This window comes from Pogona vitticeps, chromosome 2 (assembly GCF_051106095.1).
Source record: "Pogona vitticeps strain Pit_001003342236 chromosome 2, PviZW2.1, whole genome shotgun sequence".
NCBI classification, from domain to species: Eukaryota; Metazoa; Chordata; class Lepidosauria; order Squamata; family Agamidae; genus Pogona; species Pogona vitticeps.
In genome coordinates, this window is record NC_135784.1 from 275,197,898 (window position 1) to 275,225,259 (window position 27,362).

At 37.8% G+C, this 27,362-nt stretch overlaps 1 protein-coding gene across 4 annotated transcripts in view; it reads left to right on the top strand.

Annotated features, from left to right (window-relative positions):
• MCCC2 (methylcrotonyl-CoA carboxylase subunit 2) overlaps positions 1-26,961 on the top strand; it is a 43,670-nt gene extending 16,709 nt beyond the window's left edge. For all 4 annotated transcript variants that reach the window (XM_072992627.2, XM_072992628.2, XM_072992629.2 and 1 more), the window contains 11 exons: positions 1,264-1,377; positions 3,795-3,859; positions 6,853-6,952; positions 7,460-7,555; positions 10,114-10,186; positions 10,437-10,513; positions 13,655-13,721; positions 14,205-14,361; positions 15,061-15,175; positions 17,318-17,403; positions 26,596-26,961. In XM_072992627.2, coding sequence (XP_072848728.2) covers positions 1,264-1,377; positions 3,795-3,859; positions 6,853-6,952; positions 7,460-7,555; positions 10,114-10,186; positions 10,437-10,513; positions 13,655-13,721; positions 14,205-14,361; positions 15,061-15,175; positions 17,318-17,403; positions 26,596-26,713 — 1,068 coding nt within the window. In that variant the 3' untranslated portion in view covers positions 26,714-26,961. The remainder of the gene's footprint in view (positions 1-1,263; positions 1,378-3,794; positions 3,860-6,852; positions 6,953-7,459; positions 7,556-10,113; positions 10,187-10,436; positions 10,514-13,654; positions 13,722-14,204; positions 14,362-15,060; positions 15,176-17,317; positions 17,404-26,595) is intronic.
• The last annotated feature ends 401 nt before the right edge of the window (positions 26,962-27,362 follow it).

Consider the following 27,362-nt stretch of genomic DNA (forward strand, 5'->3'; position numbering starts at 1 on the left):
TGTTAAATAACAAGGCTTTCCCTCCTGCCATATCTTAAATTCTTATTTTTGCCATCTTGGATTTATGTATATATTTATTGGCTTAACTGTTTTTAAATTTGTAATGCCACCCAGAGTAGACCTTTGGTCTAGATGGGCGGGGTAGAAATCTAATAAAATAAATAATGTTTGTTTGTTTGTTTGTTTAACTTATATGCCACCCACTCTCCCCAAAGGTCTCTGGGCGGCTTACAACAATTAAAATTCAATTAAAATACAATAAAAAAATAAACAATTAAAATACAATTAAAATAAATTCAAAATTTTTTTTATTTATACCTACATTTGCCAAGATTGTATTCTAAAGTGGCTTAGAATGAGGGAGAAATCCATCACTAAGCTGGCAATGCTATTTTTGAAGAGTATGTGGCTGTATATGAGAGGGAGAAGAGCAAAAGGGGCAAGTTTATTGCTTTTGCATCGTCATCTAGCCCCATTGTCTTGCTTTTGAGGAACTTTCTTAGGATACATTTGGTACTCTAGTTACTGGTAAGAATGGTACATTCCCATGTTATTGTTGATTTTTTTTACACATATTATTTATTTATTAAATTTTTATCCCACCCATTTAGACAAGAAGTTTGCCCAAAACATTTGTAGTTTTGCTAGGTTCTGCAGCATTTCTGGTGTTACGTACTTTCCAAAAGTACACAATAGCAGAAGGAAATTAACAGTATAGATTTACTTCCTTTGGAGATAACTGGTAACCTCTTTGATAGTTGGTTTTTGAGATGCCCAGGTTGGAAGTCTCCTCCCTCAAGGTGAAGAAACAATAAGGCAAAGAAAAAGGACAGATTAATAACATTAAAATGCTTATCCAGGAAGGTCTTGCCTATTGCTTTAAAAGTTTAGAGCTAGCAGACAAATATGCAGTAGTGGTTTCTTCTTACAGATGTCCCAAATAGACTTTCAGAGTGAAAAGATATTGGGACCTGCAGCTTTAGATGTGCCCTACTGAGCAATCTTGCAGACTTCTAAGCTTTAAAGTGATGTTTCCGAATAGTGCAGTAAGTACAGTGACATCAGTGTACCTCGTTTGTAGAATTAAAACAAGAACTGTGCTTCTCCAGCAGCTGACAATCCTGGTTTAGAGCTGTGAGTGGAGAATGCATTTACAAATTAGATTTCTAGGACAAAAGCAATTTAAGTTGCACATCAAGTAAGCATGTTTGTTTCCAGAGTCCCCTTTCTGTGTTAATTCTTGTTTCTGTTTAACTTTCTCAGATAGCAATAGTTATGGGTTCATGTACTGCAGGAGGAGCCTATGTCCCTGCGATGGCTGATGAAAGCATAATAGTTGGCAAGCAAGGAACAATTTTCTTGGGAGGACCACCCTTGGTAAGAGAATGGTTTTTAACAGATTTTGAAAGTTTTGTTTTCATATCTAAAAGCTTTATAATCATTTCTGTAGATTTCTAGGGATGGATGGCTTTGCTTAAAAAATAAAAAAAGAATGCAAGAAAGTTAAATTTTCCATTTTTACTTTAAGAACACAGTTTCCCAGTTCCATATTGTGTATAAAGTAAGAAAACTGGCTTGTTTTAAGTAGTAGCTGAAGCTTCATGCATGAGAGTAGTTTGTTCCTCCAGATCCAAATTATTTTCTGGATCTGGTAAACTAGATCCACAAGACAGGCACTTTGCAGCATAAAGAGTTGATGATGTATACCTACATAAGTGAAATGGTGTAAATTTTGATGGCAAATTGCTGCTAATTAATCAGGCGCTGGTTGCATTCCTTGGCACATGCCTAGTTATTGTTTATTTCCCCTCAGTAATTGTTCAAAATTTCCCATCACAAATCATCCAGCATAATTTCTGGTATTTTGAAAGTATGGTGGTTGATTGAAATATACTTGAATATTTCTAGTCACAACTTAAAATTTCTTCTACACATCAAAATTATCTATTCACACTAGAGCAAAAACACACATTGCATTGCTTAGCTTGCAGTAATAAAGTCTTTTGTGTGAACCATGTTTTTTTTGTAAGAGACAGTTTTGTGGTACAAAGTAATCAGCAGAAGCAGACATAGAAAATCAATAACAACTTAGGCATGACGACACTCTGCAGTCTAGTACTAATTAATTTGTTACTTAATTTCCTGTTTGAATTTTAGGCATTGATTAAGTTACTTTAGAAAAAGAGAAGAGTCAGAGCTTGTAGATTAATTATAAATGTATAATCTTTTTTTAACATCAGGGTTCTTTTAAATATTTTAGGTAGTTTTGACATTATTCATTTTTTAATAGCAATGGGGAAAACATCCAGCTGTTCTTTAATATCAACTGATACTGTTATGTTTTGTAAAATTATTTTGTATTTGTCTACAAAGGTTTGCTAGTTTCAGTGTTATTATTCTTAATGTTTTTTCATCTAGATTAACCTTTTGGGTCCCCATATGTTCTTCAGCTGCAGCTCCCAGAAATCCTGGCCAGTACAGCTAGTGGTGATGGCTTCTGGGAGTTGTAGTCTGATAACAGCTGGAGACCTAAGCTGGAAACCACAGATCTAGATGAATGTGAATCTTTTTCCTAGTGTTAGGTTTCAGAGTCTGCTTACACTATCATTCACCAAAAACTGCTCCCATTTAAGTCTCGTTGAAAATAATAAAGGGGGAGCTAGGATTTTTTAAGGGCAGCATTCAATGTTTTGTTTTTTTTCCTTTCTGAAAGATAAGGTTTCCAGAATGGTAGGGCTTCACGTCAGCCCATTTGTTACATGGCCTATTGTGACACTTAAGTTAACTCTTAGTTGTCCTACAGATCTTTGAGGGATCTCTGTTGTTCTCTTTCATCGCAGGCAGTCCTGGGAGCATCTCTTACAATCTCTACAGTGATTGCAGCTACCTCTTTTCCTCTCCTCTAGAACCTTTATACCTCAAATTAAGCTTAAATTTAAATATTTGCAAGCGACTGAATGCATATTTGTTCAATTTTGCCCTTGTCTCCATCTTCCTTCCTTCCTTGTATTACCTCCCATATGTCAGATCTTTAGATGGTATGCTCCATGAGGTGGAAACCCATATCTCTTTGGTATTTTATATGTCACCATGTATATGAATGATGATACATGCCATTATTTTATGTGCTCATCATCATTATCAGATGTACAAATAGCAAGCCCAGTTCTCAGAGTCTTAGTTCTTTTGTAACCCAGATGACACCATATATAGATACAAGTGAGAAGTATTGCCAGCTGTCTGTAGTGGGGAGCAGAGAGCAGGGAGGGTATGTCCGAAACAGCTCAGAGAAGACTGAGCAAGCCCACGGGGCAAAATGTTGACTAATGTTTGACAGGAAGGAGAATGGAAGACCAGTAGGGAGGACAGATGATGTGATGTGTCCAAACAGGCATCCTGTGTGTTGCAGCATTTTTCAGTTGTCTCGATTGTTTTCTGTAATAAACGATAAGCCACAGAGTTTTGATGCAGATGCAGCATCTATTAACCATTTTTAAGGGATAGAAAGTGCTCTGCCTGTGTTTCGTGTTCTCCTCCACTTTCTGTCTTGAACTCCCCTCCCTCCTTTCTTCTTAGCATTAAGTTTGGTGTGCTCTTATGTCTTCTCTGAGGTTAACACAAACATGCTGTAAATCAGAGTTTGCTACCAGGTTCAAATATTGTTTTAAAACTTGGAAATACGTTCTCCGTACTAGGCCAGGAGTATTATAGTAGAGATAACTTTTTAAAAATTGTGAATCAAATTGAGCAACAGTACAGTCCTCTGAGCCAATGGCTTTGCTTTTCTGCTTTAGGTTAAAGCAGCAACTGGGGAGGACGTATCTGCAGAGGATCTTGGTGGTGCCGATCTTCACTGCAGGTGAAATAAATCTCCCTTCTTCTGGTATGATGGTACTAACTATAAATTATGTTGGAGTTTGTTGTTGTTTAGTTGTTTAGTCATGTCCGACTCTTCATGACCCCCTATGGACCAGAGCATGCCAGGCCCTCCTCTCTTCCACTGCCTCCCGGATTTGGGTCAAATTCATGTTGGTCGCTCGTCCTCTGTTGTCCCCTTCTCCTGCCTTCACACTTTCCCAACATCAGCGTCTTTTCCAGGGAGTCTTCTCTTCTCATCAGATGGCCAAAGTATTGGAGCCTCAGCTTCAGGATCTGTCCTTCCAGTGAGCACTCAGGCTTGATTTCCTTTAGAATGGATAGGTTTGTTCTCCTTGCAGTCCAGGGGACTCCTTGCAGTCCAGCCTCCTCCAACACCACAATTCAAAAGCATCAATTCTTCGGCGGTCAGCTTTCTTTATGGTCCAGCTCTCACTTCTGTACATCCCTACAGGGAAAACCATAGCTTTGACTATTCAGACTTTTGTTGGCAAGGTGATGTCTCTGCTTTTTAAGATGCTATTGAGGTTTGTCATCACTTTCCTCCCAAGAAGCAGGCATATTTTAAATTTCGTGGCTGCTGTCACCATCTGCAGTGATCATGGAGCCCAAGAAAGTGAAATCTGTCACTGCCTCCATATCGTCCCCATCTATTTGCCAGGAGGTGATGGGACCAGTGCCCATGATCTTAGTTTTTTTGATGTTGAGCTTCAGACCGTTTTTTTGCACTCCCCTCTTTCACCCTCATTACAAGGTTCCTTAATTCCTCCTCGCTTTCTGCCATCAGAGTGGTATCATCTGCATATCGGAGGTTGTTGATATTTCTTCCGACAATCTTAATTCCGGCTTGGGATTCCTCCAGTCCGGCCTTTCGCATGATGTATTCTGCATATAAGTTAAATAAGCAGGGGGACAATATATTAGCCTTGTCGTACTCCATTCCCAATTTTGAAGAAATCAGTGTTTCCATATCCAGTTCTAACTCTTGCTTCTTATCCCACATATAGGTTTCTCAGGAGGTAAATAAGGTGATTAGGCACTCCCATTTCTTTAAGGACTTGCCATAGTTTGCTGTGGTCCAAACAGTCAAAGGCTTTTGCATAGTCAATAAAGCAGAAGTAGATCTTTTTCTGGAACTCTCTGGCTTTCTCCATAATCCAGTGCATATTAGCAATTTGGTCTCTAGTTCCTCTGCCCCTTCGAAATCCAGCTTGTATTTCTGGGAGTTCTCGGTCCACATACTGCTGAAGCCTACCTTGTAGGATTTTGAGCATAACCTTGCTAGCGTGGGAAATGAGTGCAATTGTCCGGTAGTTGGAACATTCTTTGGCACTGCCCTTCTTTGGGATTGGGATGTAGACTGATCTTTTCCAATCCTCTGGCCACCATATTTGTCCTTTATCATGTTCATCTTTGCACAAAATGTTCCTTTAATATCTCCGATTTTCCTGAACAGATCTCTGGTTTTTCCTTTTCTATTTATTTCTTTGCATTGTTCATTTAAGAAGGCCCTTTTGTCTCTCCTTGCTATTCTTTGGAAGTCTGCATTCAATTTTCTGTAACTTTCCTTATCTCCCTTGCATTTTGTTTCCCTTCTCTTCTCGGCTATTTGTAAGGCCTCGTTGGACAGCCGCTTTGCTTTCTTGCATCTGAATTGAATTTGCCCATTTCCGTCCATTTTAGTTCACTGATGCCCAGGATGTTGATGTTTATTCTTGCCATCTCCTGTTTGACCACCTCCAGCTTCCCAAGGTTCATAGATCTTGCATTCCAGATTCCTGTGCAGTATTTTTCTTTGCAGCATCAGACTTTCCTTTCACTTCCAGGCACGTCCACAGCTGAGCGTCCTTTTGGCTTTGGCCCAACCACATCATTAGCTCTGGAGCTACCTGTACTTGTCCTCCGCTCTTCCTCAGTAGAGTGTTGGATGCCTTCCGACCTGAGGGTTCCATCTTCCAGCATCATATATTTTAGCCTTTTGTTTCTGGTCATGGGGCTTTCTTGGCAAAGATACTGGAGTGACTTGCCACTGCCTGTTCAAGGTGGATTGCGTTTAGTAGGAACTCTCCACTATGACCTGTCCGTCTTGGGTGGCCCTGCACGGCATAGCCCATAGCTTCACTGAGTTACTCAAGCCCCTTCGCCACGACAAGGTAGCAATCCATGAAGTGGATGTTGGACTTAGCCTATGTTAAATAATGGCCAGATCTCCTGCTACTTGGAGTTAGCCTATGTTAAATAATGGCCAGATCTCCTGCTACAGCTGTGCAGTGCTTGTCCTTCCCTGCCCCTGCCCAAGAATCCTTTATGATGGTTGTTGTGGGTTTTTCCAGCTCTTAGGCTGTGTTTTGAAGGTTCTTCTTCCTGACGTTTCGCCAGTCTCTGTGGCTGGCATCTTCAGAGGACTGGAGTAGGAACTCTGTCCATGCTCTGACATGGAGTTCTGACTCAAGTCCTCTGAAGATACCTGCCACAGAGACTGGCGAAACGTCAGGAAGAACAACCTTCAGAACACGGCCAAAGAGCCCGAAAAACCCACAGCAACCATCAGATCCTGGCCGTGAAAGCCTTCGAGAATCCTTTATGAGTTTGGTAGAGTTCATGCATTTCAGATTTTGTAAGCTGCTGGCTTTCTCTTCACCCCCCCCAATACCTTGAAGGTCCATTGCTTTGGGCAGCTGCTCTGCTCATGCAGATCACAGCTGTTGCACCTTCATTGTGTAGGTGGTTGGTAGGATGAGCTACTTTGTAGTTAGCTGGGTGATCCTCTGGATACAGAAGCACAGTTTACCACCAGGACCATTGAAAGCCGTACCAGCTCAGTAGACTGTAGCAGAGCTTTCAGACATAGCAATCAATAGTTTAGGGTTACTTTCACACTACCGTTAGGCGATAGGAGTGTGAAATACAAAATAGCAATGCTTTGCTTTTTGATATAAAATATATACTTCATTAAAAAACTTTTAATCTGTGCAGACAATCTGGTGTAACTGACCATTATGCCTTGGATGATAACCATGCACTCCATGTAGCTAGGAAAGTGGTGAGAAGCTTGAATTACCAAAAGAAAATTGATGTGAGTATATTTGTTTTCTTTGCAAATAAAGTATAAAATGTTACATGATTTCTGTGCTGCTGTTGGGGAACAGAGATCTCCAACCTTTTGGGGCACAAAAACACATCTGGGTTTTTGAGATGTTACTGTGACAAGGATCACAAAATGGACATGAGCCATAAAATTGCTATCAAGCTATCAGCAGTTACTTAGTTTACTGCTACTATACTTATATTAATGCTAGAAAAGGATAAAGGAACACATTTATTCTATGGCCCGTTCCTAATCCTGTTATGGTTTTTGAATTGATCAACTGAGCTGTATTGAAGTATTTAAATAGCTATCAGAACATAGTGAGAACTGTGTTGAAGAGAACATTGCTGTAAAAACCCAGGAGTAATCTGTTAAATTTAATGCCAAATGAGTTCTGATTTGAACCTGAGCTAGTTACAGAGGTGCCCAGGAAGCCAGTATTAAAACATTAAATAATTTTCCGATTCACTTGTTGTTTACTTTAAACCATTGCAGGTGACAGTAGAACCTCCACAAGAACCTTTGTTCCCTCCTGATGAAATCTATGGGATAGTTGGAGATCAACTTAAAAGAAATTTTGATGTCAGAGAGGTAAAAAGTCAGAAAGCACATGTACACACGTGTCTGCATATGTGGATGCATGGAATGCACTGTTTTGCCATTGCAACAGGCATCCTTTTGCAAGAATGCATGTAATGTGGAATGTACCTGAATTTTTCTGCCTGAAAAAAAATCCTAGGACAGTTATAATGTTTGGGCAAGTAGGTGGGTGTCCCTCATCAACACTTTCTTCATTTATGGTTCTGTACTTGTATCTAGAATTTTCAAAACAGGCAATAAACGCTGCTCCAGTTTATGTTTCATTCCACCTTAAATAGGGCATCGTTGCCTTTGCCTCTTTTCAGGTTCACAGTTGTTGGTTGCAAAATCAACAACTTATGCTTGAATTCTTCTACAATTTTTTTTGAAATCAAGTCTGTTGATTAAATGTATTGAGTCTTGCAGTGGTGGGATTAGATCATTATTTCAGCTTCAGTCATTCAAGCACCAGGTCAGCAGAGGAAACTTGGCATACTGGCCCACACGTTTTTTCCCACAAGTGGCTTTAAAAGTTGGCCACTGATTGCTAAGCTTGGACTAGGCATTAGCAGTAAGGGTGGACCACATGCAGTCTGTAGGCCACATGCAGCCACTCACAACAGTTTTTGCACCGCCACCACCCAATATCCCTGGCTCTTGCTCCCTGCATAGCCCCTCAAACATTTGGCTCAAAAAGGCCTTTTGTGTCCTCTGAGAGGTAATTATGCCATGATTTCAGGAGCCCTTAGCCTCCATATTTTAAATTATATTTTTGGTCACTAGAGGGTGTTTTCAGTTTAAATCTGTTTTTCGGTTAAACCAATTTTTGATTTAATAAAAACCCTTTGTAACAGCCTTCACAGGTCATGACCACTGCTTAATTTTTTTAAAAAAAAATCACATTAGCCCTTTTAGTTTGATCTCCTTGGAATAGCTCCTGTCATCCTTCTGGCAGATCTGAAAAATGGCCCATGGTCTCATTGAGGTTGCCTACCCCTGCATTACTGGTGCAACTAGATGCTGTAGCAACTTCAAATTATTAATATAATCTCTGGCTTGAGAGACTGGTATTTTCAGGAGTAATCACACGTGTACTCACTAATTTAGATTGCTGTACACCCATTAGGACAGCTTTAGTTTTGCTCCGGATAGTGACAAATAAACTAATGGCAGCAGTGTAAAGAAAGAAGCGTATAACATCATGCTCTGATTAGGAAAGAAAGTGATGGATGGATACAGAACAGAATCTACAGTATACTATGCCTATTGCTACATTTATGTTGATTTGAGGGGAGAATAAAGATTTACTGGCCAAAATGCAAAGATGCTGTAGTGTGTGTTCCCAAAAAACATTGACATTTTAATAAATTGTGAGCATTTATTAAAATATTCTCTAGAATCATATTGGGGATTTACATTCAAGTAAATTGTGGTGGCTGTTGCTAATTAACAAGTTGCAGCTTGCAGTCATGGTGGCATGTGAGGTTGTGCGACTGGCATGTAACCAGGACTGTTAGCGGCAGCTTGTTAAATAGCAGTGATTCACTGTTGTGATTTATACAATTACATTTACATTGGCTTAAATCCTTAGTAGGATGTCGGTCATTATAAAGACAGGCCAGAATTCAAGGAAGTTTTGAAAAGTTGTTCGTATTACGTTCCATCTGGATTTATTTTCATTGTAATATATCTTTTCATGAACTAAATTGCTATGTCTCTGTGTAGTGACTTTTTACTGTCTTATTTCTGAAGGTTATACATTTGCTAGAGTTTAGTTTTTTTTAATTAAAAAAATAGTAGAATTATGGAAAATATGTAAGCCCAATAAATTTAAGATTCTGTGAATCTTAACACTAGAAATTATCCACACTCAACTCATTACGTTTCACAAAAGTACAAAGGTCTGAATGACATCCTGAAATGTTATCTCAATATGCCACGTATAAAACATATCCCACTATGAATCCTGAAATAATAACTAATCTCATACAAGACTACTGTGTACCTTTCCTTTAAATACCATAAGGATAGGATAGTCTGCATTGTGAATCAACATCTATGTTCTAGCCTGCTGGAACAGAATCCAAATGAATATTTATATCTACATAAGCTCAATGGCACAATTTGTAGCGGTGAATAGCCACTAGTTAATGAGGCCCCAATCGAATTCCTAGTTCCATATTGAGTCACACAACTGTCGCATAGTAGGGAACTTGTTAGTAGCTATTCATCACATAATTTGATGTTGCTGCACTTACACAGGCATAAATATTCACTTGGATACTGGCCATTGTTTTTATTGCATTTCCATATCTTAAATGGGATGGTGTTGTTGTGAAATAGTTGACATGCTGGCCCTGACCAAAATGTTTGAGTACGGTGAAATGTAGTAGCTTCTTTCCCACTATCATAGTCTGCTCTATTTCACACCAGTCTGCCAGTTCATGTTATTTGCTAGATTGGACCTGAAATATGTAACCTTTAATATAGAAAGAGAAATGTTCTTTAAAATACTTCTAAGAGTAATGGGGAATGGTGTCTTCATAATGATCTATGTTTTTCTCCTTAAGGTCATTGCTAGAATTGTTGATGGAAGTAAACTTGATGAATTCAAAGCCTTATATGGTGATACATTGATAACAGGTATTATTTTTGAATGATTAGAAAACTTGCTTGAAGCTTGGTATTTTGAGCCACCTTATTTGTTGTATGGCTTAAAAATACTTTGTATTGCCTTCTGGAAAATAAACATTCCATATGTTTTCTAAAGGTTATTGGAGTCTAAAAATTACATGTTCATCCATTTACCTTTGTAGGCTATTGAAATCTTTTAGGCTGTAAGTCTTTCAATGTGAAATGTACAATGTTCTCCTAATTTTCCCATTTTTCTCAGGATTTGCTCGAATATTTGGTTACCCAGTAGGAATAATTGGAAACAATGGTGTTCTTTTTTCAGAATCAGCGAAGAAGGTAAGTATAAGTTATTTGAGCTATTCCTTCCATGTTTTTATTGTTGCTAACAATTAAAAAATATTGTGAATAAACTCCTAGAATCTAAAGGGGATAATAGTGACCTTTTTTGGTAATTACTCATACTTAAAGCTGGCTTAACTAAAATGTTCTACAAAAAGATAACAGCATTTTTGCAAGGACATAAGAAAAGATGTGCTGGATCATACAGAAATGTGCAATTTAGCGTTCTATTCACAGAATCCATGAAAAAGAGAAGTGCAACAGTATTGTCTTGCTTATGTCCCCAGCAATGATATACAAGAGACATACTGCATCTGATACTGAAGGCAATATATGTAACATGACTGGTAGCTCTATCCTCCATGAACTTGTGCTGTACACTTAGCAAACCACCCTAGTTGGCAGACATTGCAACTTCTCGTAGTAGGAAATTTCACACTTTAACTGTACATTGGGTGAGGTGCTTCCTCTTTTCTCCCGAATGACCTTGGGGTCACTCTAGTAATATGACCTTCTCACCTTCTGTACCCAGCAGCAACTACTCCCAAATCTTTGCACTAACTTTAGGGTTGCCGTTTAACCCGTGAGTGAGGATTGTCCTCACCCCCAAAATAGGCATATAGCCAGTGCTACCTTCTGACTGCCCTTTAAATACTGGCACAATTAAGGGCTAACTCTGCCTTTTTTAAGAGTAAGAATACTTCTGATGGAACATGCAGTGTTTGTTACTCTCATGACACTACATGAACTATGTATCCCAGTGCTGACCAGGGATATGCATGAGTATAACTTCTTGTGACTGCTGTCTTCAAAAGTAAGAGATAGATTTTCTAAACTGGAAAGAAGTTATCACACAGCCAAAAGTCCTTTTTTGCACTTCTTTCATTCTTCATAAAGACCTTCAATTCCATATTTGTATAGAGAGATATACGTACTTGTTATTACACAGTCTAGCAAGAACATACTATTTTTCCTTAGCTTCTTCACAAAAACAGACCCTTGCAGCTCTGACTAACTGCATAACTCTCTTATTTTTTTCTCTTAAACATCAGATGAGTATCTCTGGCTTTCCCTGATTACTCAAATCTGCCTTGTCTTAATCTTAGCTCTCTCTCTCTCTCTCTCTCTCTCTCTCTCTCTCTCTCTCTCTCTCTCTCTCTCTCTCACACACACACACACACACACACACACACACACACACACAGAGAGAGAGTCTTACATATCTAACAGCATCTCAGCAGCCAGGAATTATACTAACCAACCAGTTCACAGTTCCATTTGTAAACATTCTGTCACAGCTCTCTCCTGTTTTAACTCTCTTTTTTCGACAGACATTCTACTACAACTGTCAATCAAACCCCAGTCACTTACATTGCATACTGGTATAACTCTGTATACAAATACATTTACAACATAGAATGGCCACAAGAGGTGTTTCTCCTCATTTTCTTTCTGCAGACCACACATGAATTGAATGCACTTCTATCATGTCTTTCCTCATTTGCCTTTTTTTCTAATGATCCCCCTCCTTGATCATTCTGATTACCATTTTCTGTACCTTTCCCAGCCCCTCAATATCCCTTTTCCAAGTCCAGTGACCAAAAGCGTTCACAGTACTCCCAAGTATGCTCACACTACAATTTTGTAAGAGGGAAATATGATATTGGCAGGATCATTTTCATTTCATTTTCTAATTATGCCAGACCTGAGATTTGCCTTTTTTAATATAGCAGCTCCTCACTTGGTCTACATTTTCATTAAATGATCCACCACAGCTGCAATATCATTTTCTTACTCAGTTGTTGCAAACTTGCCATAGATCCTATCAGTATATTTGCAAATAAGAGATTTTTTTTAAAAAGCATATTACCCCAGTGTGCATCACTTTATATTTGCTTACACTGAATATTGCTTGCCATTTTAATTCCTGTTCTTTAAGTTTGGAGAGACCCTTTTGGGCTTAACCCCGTTAAATAATACAGCATCATTACTAACCCTGGGAATCTTGCTACCTTTTCCTAATACCAGTTATTTATGAGCAAGTTAAAAGTATCAGTTCCAACAAAGATGAACTTACATAATACACAACTACAGCACGTGGACAAAGAACCTTTGGAAAATCTTTTGTTTCCCAGTGTATGTTTATTTCTCCTGTCAATGTTGAAAGCTAAAAAAAAAGATGGGGGAAGAGATCAAGGCAGTATTGTTTTTACGAATCTGGTGTAGCTGAGAGACTAAGTTTTGTTCACTTTCCTGCCCTACCCTCATCCTGCCATCTGCAGAAAGTGGGATAATTGTGCTGACTTAACATTAGAACAGAAATGAGAAAATGTGGTCATCCAGATGCTTCCAGATACATTTTATACCATGTACCCTGCTGCCTAGGGTGGTGGGAATTTCACTCTTAACAACATCTGGAGGACCACACGTTGCCTACTCTTTCTAAAGAATTTAAAATAGATGTATCTGATGTGCTTTAAAATTTTGAAAATGCTGCCCATATAGATGTTAAGGATTTGTTGATTGATGTCTTTGTTAAAGCTTTTCTCAAGAAATGTCATACTGCAATAATTTTGTAGTCTGGCCTGCTTTTTGTCACTTCTGATAACAGTGAGTTCACTGTACCATTTCTACCCTTCACTACAATGTCAAACTGTTACCTCAGCTACTACAACCTGTTACTTTTCACAGATGTATGTGTTAAAAACTTTGCTGGAAATTTGCTCTGGTAGTTCTTGAGAAATGAGTAACTGGTTCACGGATAAGCTTGTTAAGGAAGGAAGTAACATCAATTAGGATAAGATTTTAAAGTTTCATTGTTTTGTGGAGAAACCATTTAGAGTATTACTACAATTAGGATAAGTAACAAACAGTATTCTAGTTCATTGTTGAGTTTTATTTTTTTCCCAAGAGTGCAATGTTTCACCTAATTTTGAAATTTAAAAATATGTAATATTAAATGTAAAATATTTGGCGACATATTATGTTTCGTTATAGCTGCATGATAAATATCACCTTAGTAGTGCCACATTGATTTCAGCAGTAGATGGGATCATAAATCCTGTTTAATAATTATTTGGTGGTTTTTCTAATTAGTTATACATCAGGTCAACTGTCTATCTGTTAATGTCTTTACAGGGCACCCATTTTATTCAGCTTTGTTGTCAGAGAAATATCCCCATTGTGTTTTTGCAAAATATCACAGGTGAGTAACCTGTTACTGTGACTTCTGTTGCTGAATTCTGAGGATATTAAATTATTTGGAATTATATTTACATTAGGTAGCTGCTTGTCAAATAAAAGTAATAGATCCATTCCCATCCATTATTTATAATGACTTTATTTGTTTTGTGCGAGCGCTCTAAAGCTGACGTTAAAGACATGATGATGGTTATGGTTGTTGTTTTGTTAATTTATGAAGTGACTTAAAATCTAGGCACTGTACAATGACTGAATTCAAAAGAAGCAACACTGCCCGCAGACCACCATCGTAAAGACTGAGTAGTGTAATACCCTTCATTGACTCCAATTAGTGTCACAAAGCAGTCAGTAAATTACTTTGTCACATTGCAGTTGGGCCTAGTAAAGATACTGCCCTCTTGCTATTTCTGCATAGTTTTCAAATGAACTGACAAGGCTACTTGCAATTGCTCCTAACAGTGATCTCGCTCCTCTTGCAATTCATTAGGATTCATGGTTGGTAAAGATTATGAGGCTGGTGGAATAGCAAAGGATGGAGCCAAGATGGTGACTGCGGTAGCATGTGCCAATGTGCCCAAAATTACAGTTATTATTGGAGGTTCCTACGGTGCTGGAAATTATGGGATGTGTGGAAGAGCTTATAGGTAAATACATATCCAGAAGTACATGGTTACGGTTACTGTGAGGAGACGATGGTGATGATGATGTGGTGCCATCAGCTGACTTACGGTGACCCTTTTCAGGTAGAGAATATTCAAAAGTGGTTTGCTATTCCCTTCTTCTGGGGGCTCCTGGGATTGTGCAGCTTGACTAAGACCACACAGGCTGGCTCTACTCATAGGAGGCACAGCGGGGAATTGAACTCCCAGCCTTTGGCTCTGCAGCCAGATACCTAATTCAGATTCTGTTCATAGAGACTACACTATGCATTTTTAAAATTTGCTTAAGATCACCGATGCTGGTAGATCAGTCACCCTCAGCAAGCTGTCAAGGCTATGTTTTTGGATCTCTGTGTCATATGTCATACTGAATGAGATTGAGGTGATGAGATGAGGTGGTTCTGGTTCCATGAAGCACATGACATCTTATATGTGTATCATGAGGCCCAAACTAAAATGCCTTTTGTTTCTAACTTGAGATACAGACAAGAACACCAATGCTCTTCAAGTGTCAGTAATTTGGTTAAGAGCAGCTGTGGCTCGGGAAAAGGTTTCTGCTCTTTCTCCTGTAACAATGAGAGCAGGAAAGTCGGGAACTTTCCACCCCTCTAGCTAGAGAAATAATTTGAGAATAGCACTTTTCTGTAACTTTTTAAAATTAATTTTGATGTTTACATTTTTCAGTCCAAGATTTCTTTATATGTGGCCAAATGCTCGGATCTCAGTGATGGGAGGAGAACAAGCTGCCACAGTTTTAGCTACAGTAGCCAAGGACCGGAAAGCAAGGGAAGGGAAGCAGGTAAATATCCTCTACCCCCCTAGAAGGTAATTGGTCACATTTCTACGATGGCTAACTTTGCTGCCCTGTAATTTCTTGAAATGATAAAAGTCATATTAACACTCCAAGCCTAGCTGTACTCATTCATTTTAATCACAGCTGAAGATGCTGCGATTCTAAGTAGTTAATTCTGAACTGAGATGTAAGTATTACAGATTGTAGGTATAATTATATAACAAGTCATGCCAGTGTGGATCCAGTCCAGTTTGGAACAACACTTAGGCTTATATGTAAGTGATTTGTAAAAATTAGAATCATTGTTAATAGAGTTGGGGGACATTAACCAGGATCCAGCTGAAAATTATAGCAGCATAAGTCCACCAGTGTGAATTTCAGCTGGGAATTGCCACAAGAAGCCAGAGTAAGTGCTTGCTGTTGTGTGCCATCTCACAGCTACTGTGCAAGACCAAATGCCTATTCTGATATCTTAACCAATGGCAGTCTGCAGCTGAGATGTATGCCTCTAGGTTGACATTGATGGGGCGTTAAAATGAAGTGAATCTAAACAAAAAAGGCATTTCTTGTTCTCATCTTTTCATTCTTCCACTTCAATATAACAGTGACAGTACATCCTTCATATACTATATATTGTGATGTTTCTACATTTGAATGTTAACACAGACAGATTAAGAAGGTATTATATAACAACTCTATTTTTGTTGGAGAAATATCATTTGGTTCAATTACAGTCCAAAGTGTACTCATTGAGTTGTACATTCAGTTGAACTCAATGGAACATACTGCCAAATAAACATGTATAGGGTCATATAGTAGTCATTTTAAACCTTCTTTCACCAATTTTGAAACTTGTACCCTGCTCTATCATTTTTGTTGTTGTTAAGTGCTATCAAGCCGCATTTTCCTGACAGAGTTTCCAAGGTATGTGAGATATTCAAGGAGTGTTTTGCAACAGCCATTCTGCCGTCAGATTCATGGCTGAGTGGGGATTTGAACCCAGATGTCCTGAGTTCTGATCTAAACACTATACCATAGGGGCACTGGCTCACAATATAATTTAGCAACAACCAATGAAAAATATTTCCCATGAAATATATAGTAAATATGTTATGCAGAGGCAAAATTAAAGAGAAAAATAATGAGCACCAAATACAAGCTTATCAAGACTGCCATGTTGAAACAAAAGTGCCACTGAACAAGTTAAAGCGACTATGGTCTGCTTGGCCTACAAGTGCAGAGAGACCAAAACCATAGGATGCCTTCTTTGCACTGCATTCCAAGAGATCCTTGGTTCACTTCCTAGCTTCTCCAGCTTTAAAGGGTTAAACAGGAAGTGACTGGAAAGACCTTTGCCAGAAATCGTGGAGGGCATTGCCAATGAGAATAAACACTCCTGGGGTTTAAAGGACAAATAGTCTGCCCTAGCTGTCAGGAGTCTCCTGTGTTTTTAGGAATAAGTAAGACTTTGCTGTTCCTCACATATTCCATTAGCTCAGTAACCTGACAAGAATGGATGCAGACACATATGTATATCGAAGGAGAAGAATGATGAAAAGAGAAATAAAAAGTTCATTTTAAGGGGACTTGCTTAAACCCTGTATAGGTGCTGCAAATCAGCCTCCCGTCTTTCATAGCCCACCTGGAGATCACAGCACTGAATCTGGAGCCTTTTACATGTCAAGCACATGCTCTACTATCGGAGCTACAGCCCCGTTCCCTGTTGCAGGCTAACCTCTGATGCATGTTTTTTGCTGCACATCCACACAGTCAAAGAACCATGATCACAAAGGAAAAAAAATGCAAGAATTCTCGGGGCAGTGCTATCTAAAGACTTTTAGTAGTGAAACGCCACCATGTAGCTGGAGTTGTTAGAAACACTGTGAACAAGGAAGATACAAGCTATAGTTACAAACTCTAGTAGTAAAAATAGCATTGAGGAAATATACTAACTTCTTTCACTTTGAAGTTCCTTTTTAAAAAAACTCTAAAATCAGAAATGTCTACTGTAACATTACTAGTTCTTATTTTAGCAAAGAAAAACATGGGCAAGATATAGTTAGAGGGCCACAACTATCTCTGCTTCAAATATGGGGGTCTACTGTGTTTGCAATCTAAAATTGCTACCATTTTCTTTATACTCAATAGCTATCTGAAGAAGAGGAGAAAGCTCTGAAGGAGCCAATCATCCGGAGATTTGAAGAGGAAGGTAATCCTTACTTTTCCAGTGCAAGGTAATATATAGAGGTGACATTGGTTTGCATTTTAAGCTCTGATTAAAAGAAAACCTAGCTTGGGTAATGATGAAACCTGAGATGTATGACTATAAAGAGAGAACTATTTCGGGAGCCACTGCCCAGCCTGTTAGTGGAATTTAAGTATGGATGGATTTGCCCCCTCCCCCATGAAATGTTTTTTGTGTACTTAGATTTGTATATCAACAAAACTGCTTTCAGGTAAATAATTGACACTCTCATTTTAGAGATGGGAAACTAAGTGTGAAAGATAATGAGTCCATCTAACATAACTCCATATGCCTGAAAAGCGGATGTGAACGCTAACTGCTAGGCACCAAACTGAGTTACTGTTTGTTGGACCATGCTGGCTGGCTGTGATCTGTTGGCGCGTTTCATATTTTATGAGGGTCTCTCAAAACTGAAGAATGCACAGTAATGTAATTTAAAAGCTTTTCCTGAGTCACAGTAGTAAGTCTATGCTTTGTTTCAACAGCTCATTTGAAACTTATTTCTCATTATTCAAGTAACACATGGAAGAAGAGCATAGATTGAGAAGAATGCTAAAGCTTTCCTTTCCACAAATTAAAATGGAACCGAGTACCATGGCCGATTGATTTTTTACATTTGAATTTTGAGTTGATAAATGTGATCAATAGACTTATTAGAAGGTGTTAACAAGTATGACCTTAAACACAGAGCTTTAAAAAAATACCATTCATCTCCTCATGCCAACAACAAGCATTTGCAATGACCTAGAATACTCTTCTGTTTCCTGAGAGTAGACATAGAGGGCTTATTGAGATGTAATGTTCAAACGAACATCTTAAATATTGTTAGTTGAAGGAAGCCCACTTCACAGTTTATGGAGCTGACGTTTCAACTAACCATAGTTAATATTAACCACACTTTTTGTCTGAATGGCAGAATCCACTACAGTTAAGCTAGAACAGAACTGAAAGCTTCCCATCACCTATTTCTTAGGAGAAGATAGCAGGAATGCATGAACCCAGACTCAATGCTAGACTGCTTTAGTGTTATATATGACTGTAGGCAGTATATGTAAATAAAGTTCTGGGTCGTAGTCAGTTTTCATCCTGTTAATGATGGCCCTGTGTTGATTGTTTATGGTTATGTATTAACTACTTCCGTTTCCACAATCCTGTGATTTAGATATTGTTAATTAGATAATGGGGTTTGTTGGTGTTGTATTTTTCATATGATTTTTGTTTTAATTTGTTTTTTGTTTTTGTTTGTTTGATCTTGTATAGCTGCTATAGAGTAGTAGTGGCTTGCTACTAGTTAGGGAAGGGGATGGATGGATGGATGGATGGATGGATGGATGGATGGATGGATGGATGGATGGATGGATGGATGGATGGATGGAATGCAGATGAAGATCACAACTGCTATGAATTAGGGTGCTGTTGGAAATATTAAAGTATGTTCAATTTATACTACTTGATCTAAATCTTGACAGATCACAAGGTATGTTCTTAAGGTTGAAGATTTAAGTAAATGTGTTTATCATCATTTTTATTTTTGTATTTTACTGGAGTCACTGCATTTTTCCACTGAACTAATTATGCTAAAGAAATTATCATCAAATTGTGGATATTTATCCCAAATCCTTAATTAGAGATTAAAAACTACTATTTTCTCCTCATGTTCTTTTTAGATATAATTGCTAGAGGCCCTTTACAGTTGTTTTTATATGTGCTAAAGAACTGGGAAAAAATTGGATTTTTAAGCATGCCATATGATACAATGTGTGATCTTTTGTGATACGAGACACTGCCATCTGTCTTTAAGCTACTAGTATTTGGAGCAGTAGGTTAGCTGCTGCTTTCACAGAAGTGCCTTTAATTTTAATTTTTCAAATATTTAATATAATTTTTTGAAAATCCCTAATAGCTGTCCCATAATTTTTAACATTCCAGAATCTGAGATGATTGTAAATATTTCAGATATACTTGGACTCTCTGAATCCATGTGGTGGCTGGGATATTCTTGGAAATCTAGTCCAAACCAAACCAAACAAAAGGAAGCAAAACAAAATAAAACTTTCTCCTTCTTTGATTATACAGTGGACCCTCGACTTACAGATGGCTCGACTTACAGACTTTTCGAGTTACAGACCAAACTGGCCGCAAAATTTAGATTCGACTTGCAGCCAGAGAATCGACTTACAGACCAGAAAAAAACCAAAATGGAATAAAAATAGAATAAAAACCACTGGTTATGGGATTAATCGGTTTTCAGTGCATTGTAGGTCAATGGAGATTCGACTTACAGACTTTTTGACTTGCAGCCACCATTCCAATACGGATTAATTCCTTAAGTAGAGGGTCCACTGTATTTGACCCTTTTGGTAGTAAATTGTATGACAAAACAAGGTACAGGCTGCAGGCAACATCTCTTGTACAATTGAGGTGGAATTTGTACAAGAATACTAATGGGATTGTGTTCAAATCCCAGTTAGCTAATGTACCTCCTCACTTTCAGTTCTGCTTCTTGCACTGTGTTGATGATACCTCCAATAGGCCCTTGAATATCATCAGTAACATGTTAGGTAGTTTGAAAGGTACAGTGGAACCTCTACTTACGAACTTAATCCGTCCCAGAAGATGTTCGTTAGTTGAAATGTTTGTAAGTAGAAGCAAAATTTCCCATTGAAAACCATATAATCCGTTCCGGCTGTTTTTGGTTCTTATCTAGAGGCGCCATTCTTAAATCAAAGCGTTACCTGTAGTTCCCATAGCAAAGCCGATTAATCCGTACTCTACCACTAGGGGGAGAATTTTTCTTCTTTTGACCTAAGATGAACTTAGGTCAAAAAAAGGGCAGGAAAGGGGGGGAGGGAACACCTTCTAAACAGAACACCCTTAAAAACAAGCAGCTTTTAAAGAAAACCAAGCACCTTTTAGCTTTAAAAAGGGCAGGAAAGGAGGGAGGAGGAGGGAGGGAAGAAACAATGGAAAAGAGGAAAGAAAGAAGGTCATCACTGGGGCACACAGACCTCTCAGACAAAGGTTTGTGCTGCTAAGCACAAAAAGAGAGAAGAGAGAGAGAGAGAGAGAAGGGGGGCAGAGCCTTGAGTCTACAGTAGACTCCATTTTAAACTCAGTTTTAAAGCCTGACTGCCTGCATCAACAAGCACCACAATTTTCTGATTTTAAAAGAGACAGACCTTGGAGCCACATTATAAGCACACATTTTAAAACAAAAAACAGGTCACAGTATACAAACCCTAGAAGCCACAGAATCCAGCAAGCATTATTCCAGCACAGAACTTCTCATCATAAAAAGAGAGTAAACTGCATTTTACAGTTTGCCTGCATCAACAGCCAGCACAGCCGCTCACAGAATATTTTCTGATTTGAAGAAAAAAGACTGTGGAATCTAAAGTGCATTTTAGAGCCTGCCTGCATCAACAACCAGCAACCGTTATTACAGCAAACAGATCCCCAAAGGAAAAAAAAAGACTTTGGAGTCACATTTTAAACCCACACATTTTAAAACAACAGAGAGGTCACAGTACACAAACCCTAGAAACCACAGAATGCAAAAATAAATAAATAAATTTTGCATTTTAAAATTGCAGTCTAATTTTCACATTTAATTGAAATTTAATATTACAGTCTACTTTTCACATTTAAATCCACAGTGCAAGACCCATCAGGGCACAGAAACATAACCCCCACCTAGCCCTACCCCATAACCACTGAAGAACTTTACAGTTATAATGGTGACAATGGAGACATTGAATTTGTTAAAGATTTCCTATGCTTTAGTTCAATGATCAGCCTATATGGAGGCTAGTAAAACTGGTAAAGGTTAAAGTAGCAGGAAAAGAGGAAGACCAAATATGAGCTGGATTAACTCAACAAAGGAACCGATGGGCTTACGTTTGCATAATCCAAGCAGGGTTATTAATAGTAGGACCTTTTGGATGCCATTAATTCATAGGGACACTATCATAAATCACATAAGAAGCCACTTGACACATGGCAATAACAGTTCGTAAGCATAGAAAAAATGAATTTTTGTTTCTGTTATCCTAAGTCTATTCCTAAACAAATTGCTGAAGTGTGTGTGAATCTGCAACAGGAATTTCTATTAAGCTCCCATGCAAACCTACCTGTATTCTTTTTTGCTTCTGACCTTCATGGATCAGTACAGCATGACAGAGCAAGGGTAGTTGACTTTTGCCCATTGATCCCCCATCTAGGCCAGAAACCTGATGTATGAGCATGATTACTGAGCCTGGGTACATGTACATGCATCCCGGTCAGCAAGTTGAATTCCACCCATAGCATCCAAGGAACACCAAGTACATCTGGACTGAGAACATTGATTTTCAGTTGGGGATTATGGGATCCTTTGTTTTCATCCCTCTCTCCCTGCAACAGATGATTGGCATTCTTGAAGAGTGTGTGGACCATCTTTTGGGTGATGGATTCATGTGTGCATGTAGGACAATGTGCACATAATTTTATGTAGTGCACATTACAAACAATGATATTTATATCAGGACTGTTGCCTTTGAATTATAAAATGAGACCAAGAGATGATTTTATGTTTTTTTAATTGGAAGTACATTTCTTTATTAGTTTTGCATATAAATTATATCTCATTCAATGTACAGGATGTCAGTAGTCTGCTCCATAGTTCTGTTTCCTCATCAGACGAGAACCTCTCTCATAGAGAAACCTTAATTATCAAGAGTCATTAGCCAGACATCTTTTTAATGAGCTAGATTAATCTGCTTACGGATTTCTAAAAGGAGTTTAATCAGTTTACCTGGTAACAAATGTCAGAAACAGCAGTCTTCCCAGGACGTTCACTTCTTTTCCTTGGAGAGGCACTGCTATGAATTTTTTACAAGCAGAGATATGATTCATGTTCTTGCCATAGGGCTTGATAGGTTGCTCAATAATTAATGCTTTGTCCCACTACAGACGGCGGTTTCCGCTAAACAAAGCAAGCAAGCCATTCTGACTTGTAGAAGTAATATTTATTTTAACAGTGGAAAATCTTTCAAGTTGTCACTGAAATCTCTACTTGCCATAACAAAGCTGTATTCTAAAGATTTAAAGAATAGAAATATTTTTATTATTTTGAAGCAAGGCTGTCATTTCGAAGGAAATTGTTTTGGAATACTAGTGTTTTCTGAATATATAATCATTATTCATGTTTTCCTTTTATACTGATTTCTTGGCCAAAATACTCAAAATGTGAAAACATTGTAGTACAAAATTCTTCAGCTCAGATTTGATCCAGTGAAGTCAGGGCATACTTGTTTTTTTATATATGTTCTGTCAGCCTTTGAAAATCAGACTTAAGTAAAGCTTTTGGATATTGCTCTCATCTAGTAAATGAGTATTCTTTGTACCATCTTTGTGAAGTGCTATCAAGTTCATTCACTGAGGTACAATTGTGGACAATTTCTTAATAAAAATAGATGAATTGATTTTAATGTTTGTTTCTCATCACTTGGGACCCCCACGTTGATAACAAGGTTAGAAGCAGACAAATAATAAATAAATAAATAAATAAATAAATAAATAAATAAAACCACACACACACGTCCCAAAAAAAACAACGTTCAAGTCAAAAGTATAGAGCACAGCATTTTAAAAACAGTTATTAATACTGACAGTTGTGGAGAAAAGGAAATGGATTCAGAAATCATCTATGACAGAGGAATGGTGGTGGTGTAAAATTTGATTCAGTCTGTTAAATCTGAGGCAGGCTGTGTTAGGAGATCTCTTAGCAGAGTAAACAGCAATGGTCTTCATGTGAGCTTTTAAATTCACCTTATTCTGTTCTCTGCAGCAATAAAACCGAAGGTTAAACTTAAATAGAGGTTACTAGGTTTATTTGTGTGTGTGGGAGGGATTATAGGAAAGCCTATCCTAAACTAGATAGAAGACCATGTCTCAAGGGGTAAGCATGTGGTGCAGAGAGAATAGGTTTAGCCCACTCTGAAAAAAAAGAGATGTTAACAGCTTGAAGGTTAAAAAGGGTTGAGAAAAGGAGATATACGGTGGCAAATTTTTTTTAAAAGGAATAGTTACATACTAGTCTTACTTCCCAAATGTCTCTGTTGGGCATCTAGGGGAAGAGATGCAAAAGGGTGATGTTCAAGCTAGACGATTCTTCCAACACATGAAACATAAAGTTCTTAAGACATCAGCAAGTATCTGGAATAGCCATCAATATATGACCTATTCTAGCAAATTTCCACAGTCTTAATATTCTGAAAGAGAAAGATCTTTTCAACATAAACCAACAATTGTTCTTCTGCTGATAGAGGAGCATGGAGCAGTGAGCATTGTAGAATTTAGCTGGTGAGCAGGGTCATGAGAGGAGATAGACTTTCAGTAACCTGGTCCCAAATCATTTAGGCTTTTAACCAGTCCTCTTAATTTCATAGACGAATGAAGTGGCAGCCAGGTTCAAGTCTGATACCTGAAACTCACTGTATTCCCTTAGGCTGACTCTTCTTTCTCAGCCTGACTTTGTCTCACAGGGTTGCTGTGATGATAAAGTAAGGAGGAGAGGGAGATTGATCCTCAGCTTTTTTGTGTGTGGTGGAGGAAAGAGTGTGTAAGTATAAATAGTAAAATAAATAGGAAAATAATTTAATTTGGTGGCCTGAAAAGACTCTCGCCAGTCCAAATTCTCGCTATTGTAATTTACATTAACTGAAATTTATTTCCAAAGTGTTCCTAGAGACTTTGGAAATAATCATGTTCAAGTGGTCTGATCCTGAGGCATCTGTGAAAGTGACTGTATCTGCAAAAATACCTCTAGCCAGCCGTTGATACCACATTTTCCAAAAGAGTTGTGACTTGTTCTTAGGTGTAATTCAGTTTGTTCCATAACTAAGAAATGAGAAAGCAAAGATGTAGCATCTAGACTGCCCGAAAGGGTCCAGGGCCAGCTAACCACCTGTCCCCCACTGTTGCTGTATCGTCTGGGCTTATATTGGGATGGTTCATGATCTGTGAGTTCATCAGGAATGTACTATTCAATCTTAACTGCTCACTTTTGATGGGAATAGTCTTTGAAAATAAAAGACAAACTACAGTATACATATTTGTTAAAAAGAAATGTCGTTTATTTCACCAAAATCCTGTTGTTTAGTGTAGTAAATTGTGCTAGACTAGGCCTATTGAATCAGTGGGGATTTGGTGAATCAATTCATCCTTAAATTTGATTGATTCAAATGGGCCTCCTCTAATTGTGACTTACTATCCCAAAGTAATTCACAATTAGAATAGGCCAATGGAACTTGTGGAGAACATGTTTGCTAAATCACCGTTGATTTAATGGGCCTACTGTAGCACAATTTACTATGCTAAGCAACAGGATTTTGACCATTACTATCAAAATTCAACTACATTTTTTTCTGATTAAAGTATCTGTGTGTCTGAGACATGTAATAAACATCTGAGAAGAGACATAGTTTGAGTTTTCTGGCGCAATATGTGAAGCACGTGGGTTAGCCTGTTCTTTATGAATATTAGCAATCTGAAAAGTGGGCTGCATTTTTCTATATAATTAGATTTTAAAATGTAATCTTCAAATAATTATTGAAGACCTGAACTTTTAGCCAGAGGAAAATACCACGATCTAAACATTCTGTGTTGTCTGTTTATTCATAGATAAATATTCTTAAGCATTTGTATTCCTCTTCAAATATAGCCTGGGCTTTCTACTTTCAAACAATAATTTAAAAAAAAAAACTACTTAGAAGATATGCATATGATCCATATTCTGGGGCTTTGCAGTTGCGTAGTATTCACTGCTTTCCACACGACTAGTCATGATTTGTAATGTCAATACATGGCTGTGTACATGATTTGTGGAATGTATTTTATTACCTTTTTAACTTGCTGCTTTAAGCAGTTTATTAATGATAGGAATTAATTTCCATTTATTTGAAACTATTCTTCAGTGATAAAGATTAGTAAAATGATTTTTGGCAAGGCATAAAACCAAAGCCGTATTCAATTGACATTTGAGTTAAGCCCAATTATTATATTTTGCATGTCCTCTGCAGAGTATGGCTATTGTATAAAAATAAATACCTTTAGGCGTGTATTTTCCTATTGAAATGAATATAACTTGAAAATACCTAACTCTGGCATGTCTTATTATCTGTAATAAATGCTGATTTCGTACATGCTTCCCTGTTAATTTTATAATGAAATCTCTAAACTTAGGTAAATTGTTTTGAACTAAAGGAGATGATATATTAATGTAATATTTAGAGCAGCAGCTCACACTGAGTAAACCTGTATGAAATGAGTAGGCTGATATTATATTACATCCTGACCACAATTTAATAAAAATGTTTGTTATTGTATGCATGATCCACAAGCTGGCAGTTCCTTAATGGAATCCAATCAAATGGATTTCACTCAACTTGGGGAGGGGGCTTTTAATAGTACCTTTGATATGTAGGCGTAACTGGAGAGAAGTAACGTTCCCAGTTTTGGAGAAAAGGCACTGTATAAATGAAAACAATCACCCAACCTCATGAGCTAGAGCCACTTACAGTGGCCTCTTTTGTGGACATAGTACAGAAATCTGCAATTAGCTCCTGCCCATATGGTTGAATGGTCAACCAGTGTAAGAGGTTGCTGCATTAAAGTGTTTATTGCCATTTTAACTAATAATTATGTGCCATCAAGTCAATTCAGACTTACGGTAACCCTTTCTAGGGTTTTCTAGATAAAAGAATACTCAGAAGAATACTCAGAAGGTTGACCCTTCCCTGTTTCTGGGAGCATCCTAGGACTGTGCACCTTGGCCAAGATTGGCTCTTCTCCCAGGAGGCACAGTAGGGAACTCTCAACTTTTGGCTCCACGGCCAAATATCTAGACCACTGAGGCATCCAGCCAGCTATTACCATTTTAGATACTGTATTTCTCTCTCCATCAGGCAGAAGCAAAACAAAAATAAAGAAGACAGAAATGTCCACTTCTTGAGACTTGTCCACAAAAGCTTGCAATAAAATATAGAAGTTAAGGTGCCACAACGTCATCTTCTTTTTCTCTCTCTCCTTGTTTTTGTCTGACATGCCAGCATAGACAAGCAGAGCCACCTCTTCTAATACTACAACTAGAGAAAGCACTTATTTCTCTCTAAACTTTTTTATTTTGTTTGTTTCATTTTAGGCTGTGGGATGATGGAATAATTGACCCAGCTGACACAAGATTAGTTTTGGGTCTCAGCCTAAGTGCCGCACTCAATGCACCTACAAAGAAGACAGAATTTGGTGTATTCAGAATGTGATTTTAAAGATTTGGTAATGGTGCCTTTGGATTTATAGATATGATTTCTGATTAATAAAATCAAATGAGCTAAATGTGTCAAAGATCTGTGTAATGCTTTAGCTGGCTCCTGTTTTCATGAATTCTTATATAAAATTGGAAATCTTATATTACCATGCTCAATATTCTTACATAGATAATTGTACATTTTAATATTTGTTTGCCTAAAATTCTATTAAATGACTTAAATAAAATTCCTGTTCCTAATAATGTTGTGTTTTGTAGAACATTTCAATTTTGTTTCATAAGATCAAAATTTTAATCTAAAGCATAATAATTATTCAGAAGCCAGACACACACATCTTCATTGATTTAATTTAATTAGCCACCTGGCATATATGCATTTTCTGTTAGTGAATTTCATTTAATTAAAAATACCTATATTAACAGTGAGTAGATAAGACAAGGAAGCTGTGAATTTTATTTTGCTGTGAAATCGTAATGTCTTCGTTCTTCACTTCCCATCCTGGTCAATGTGCAGCCATTAATAGCAGAACAGGCTGGTTCTGGCAAAGATTGATTGCATTTGAAGGGGCCATTGGAGGTAATATTTCAAAATCAATGAGAGCTGCTTGGTACTTGGCATTTCTGAATACACTCAGGATCTTAGC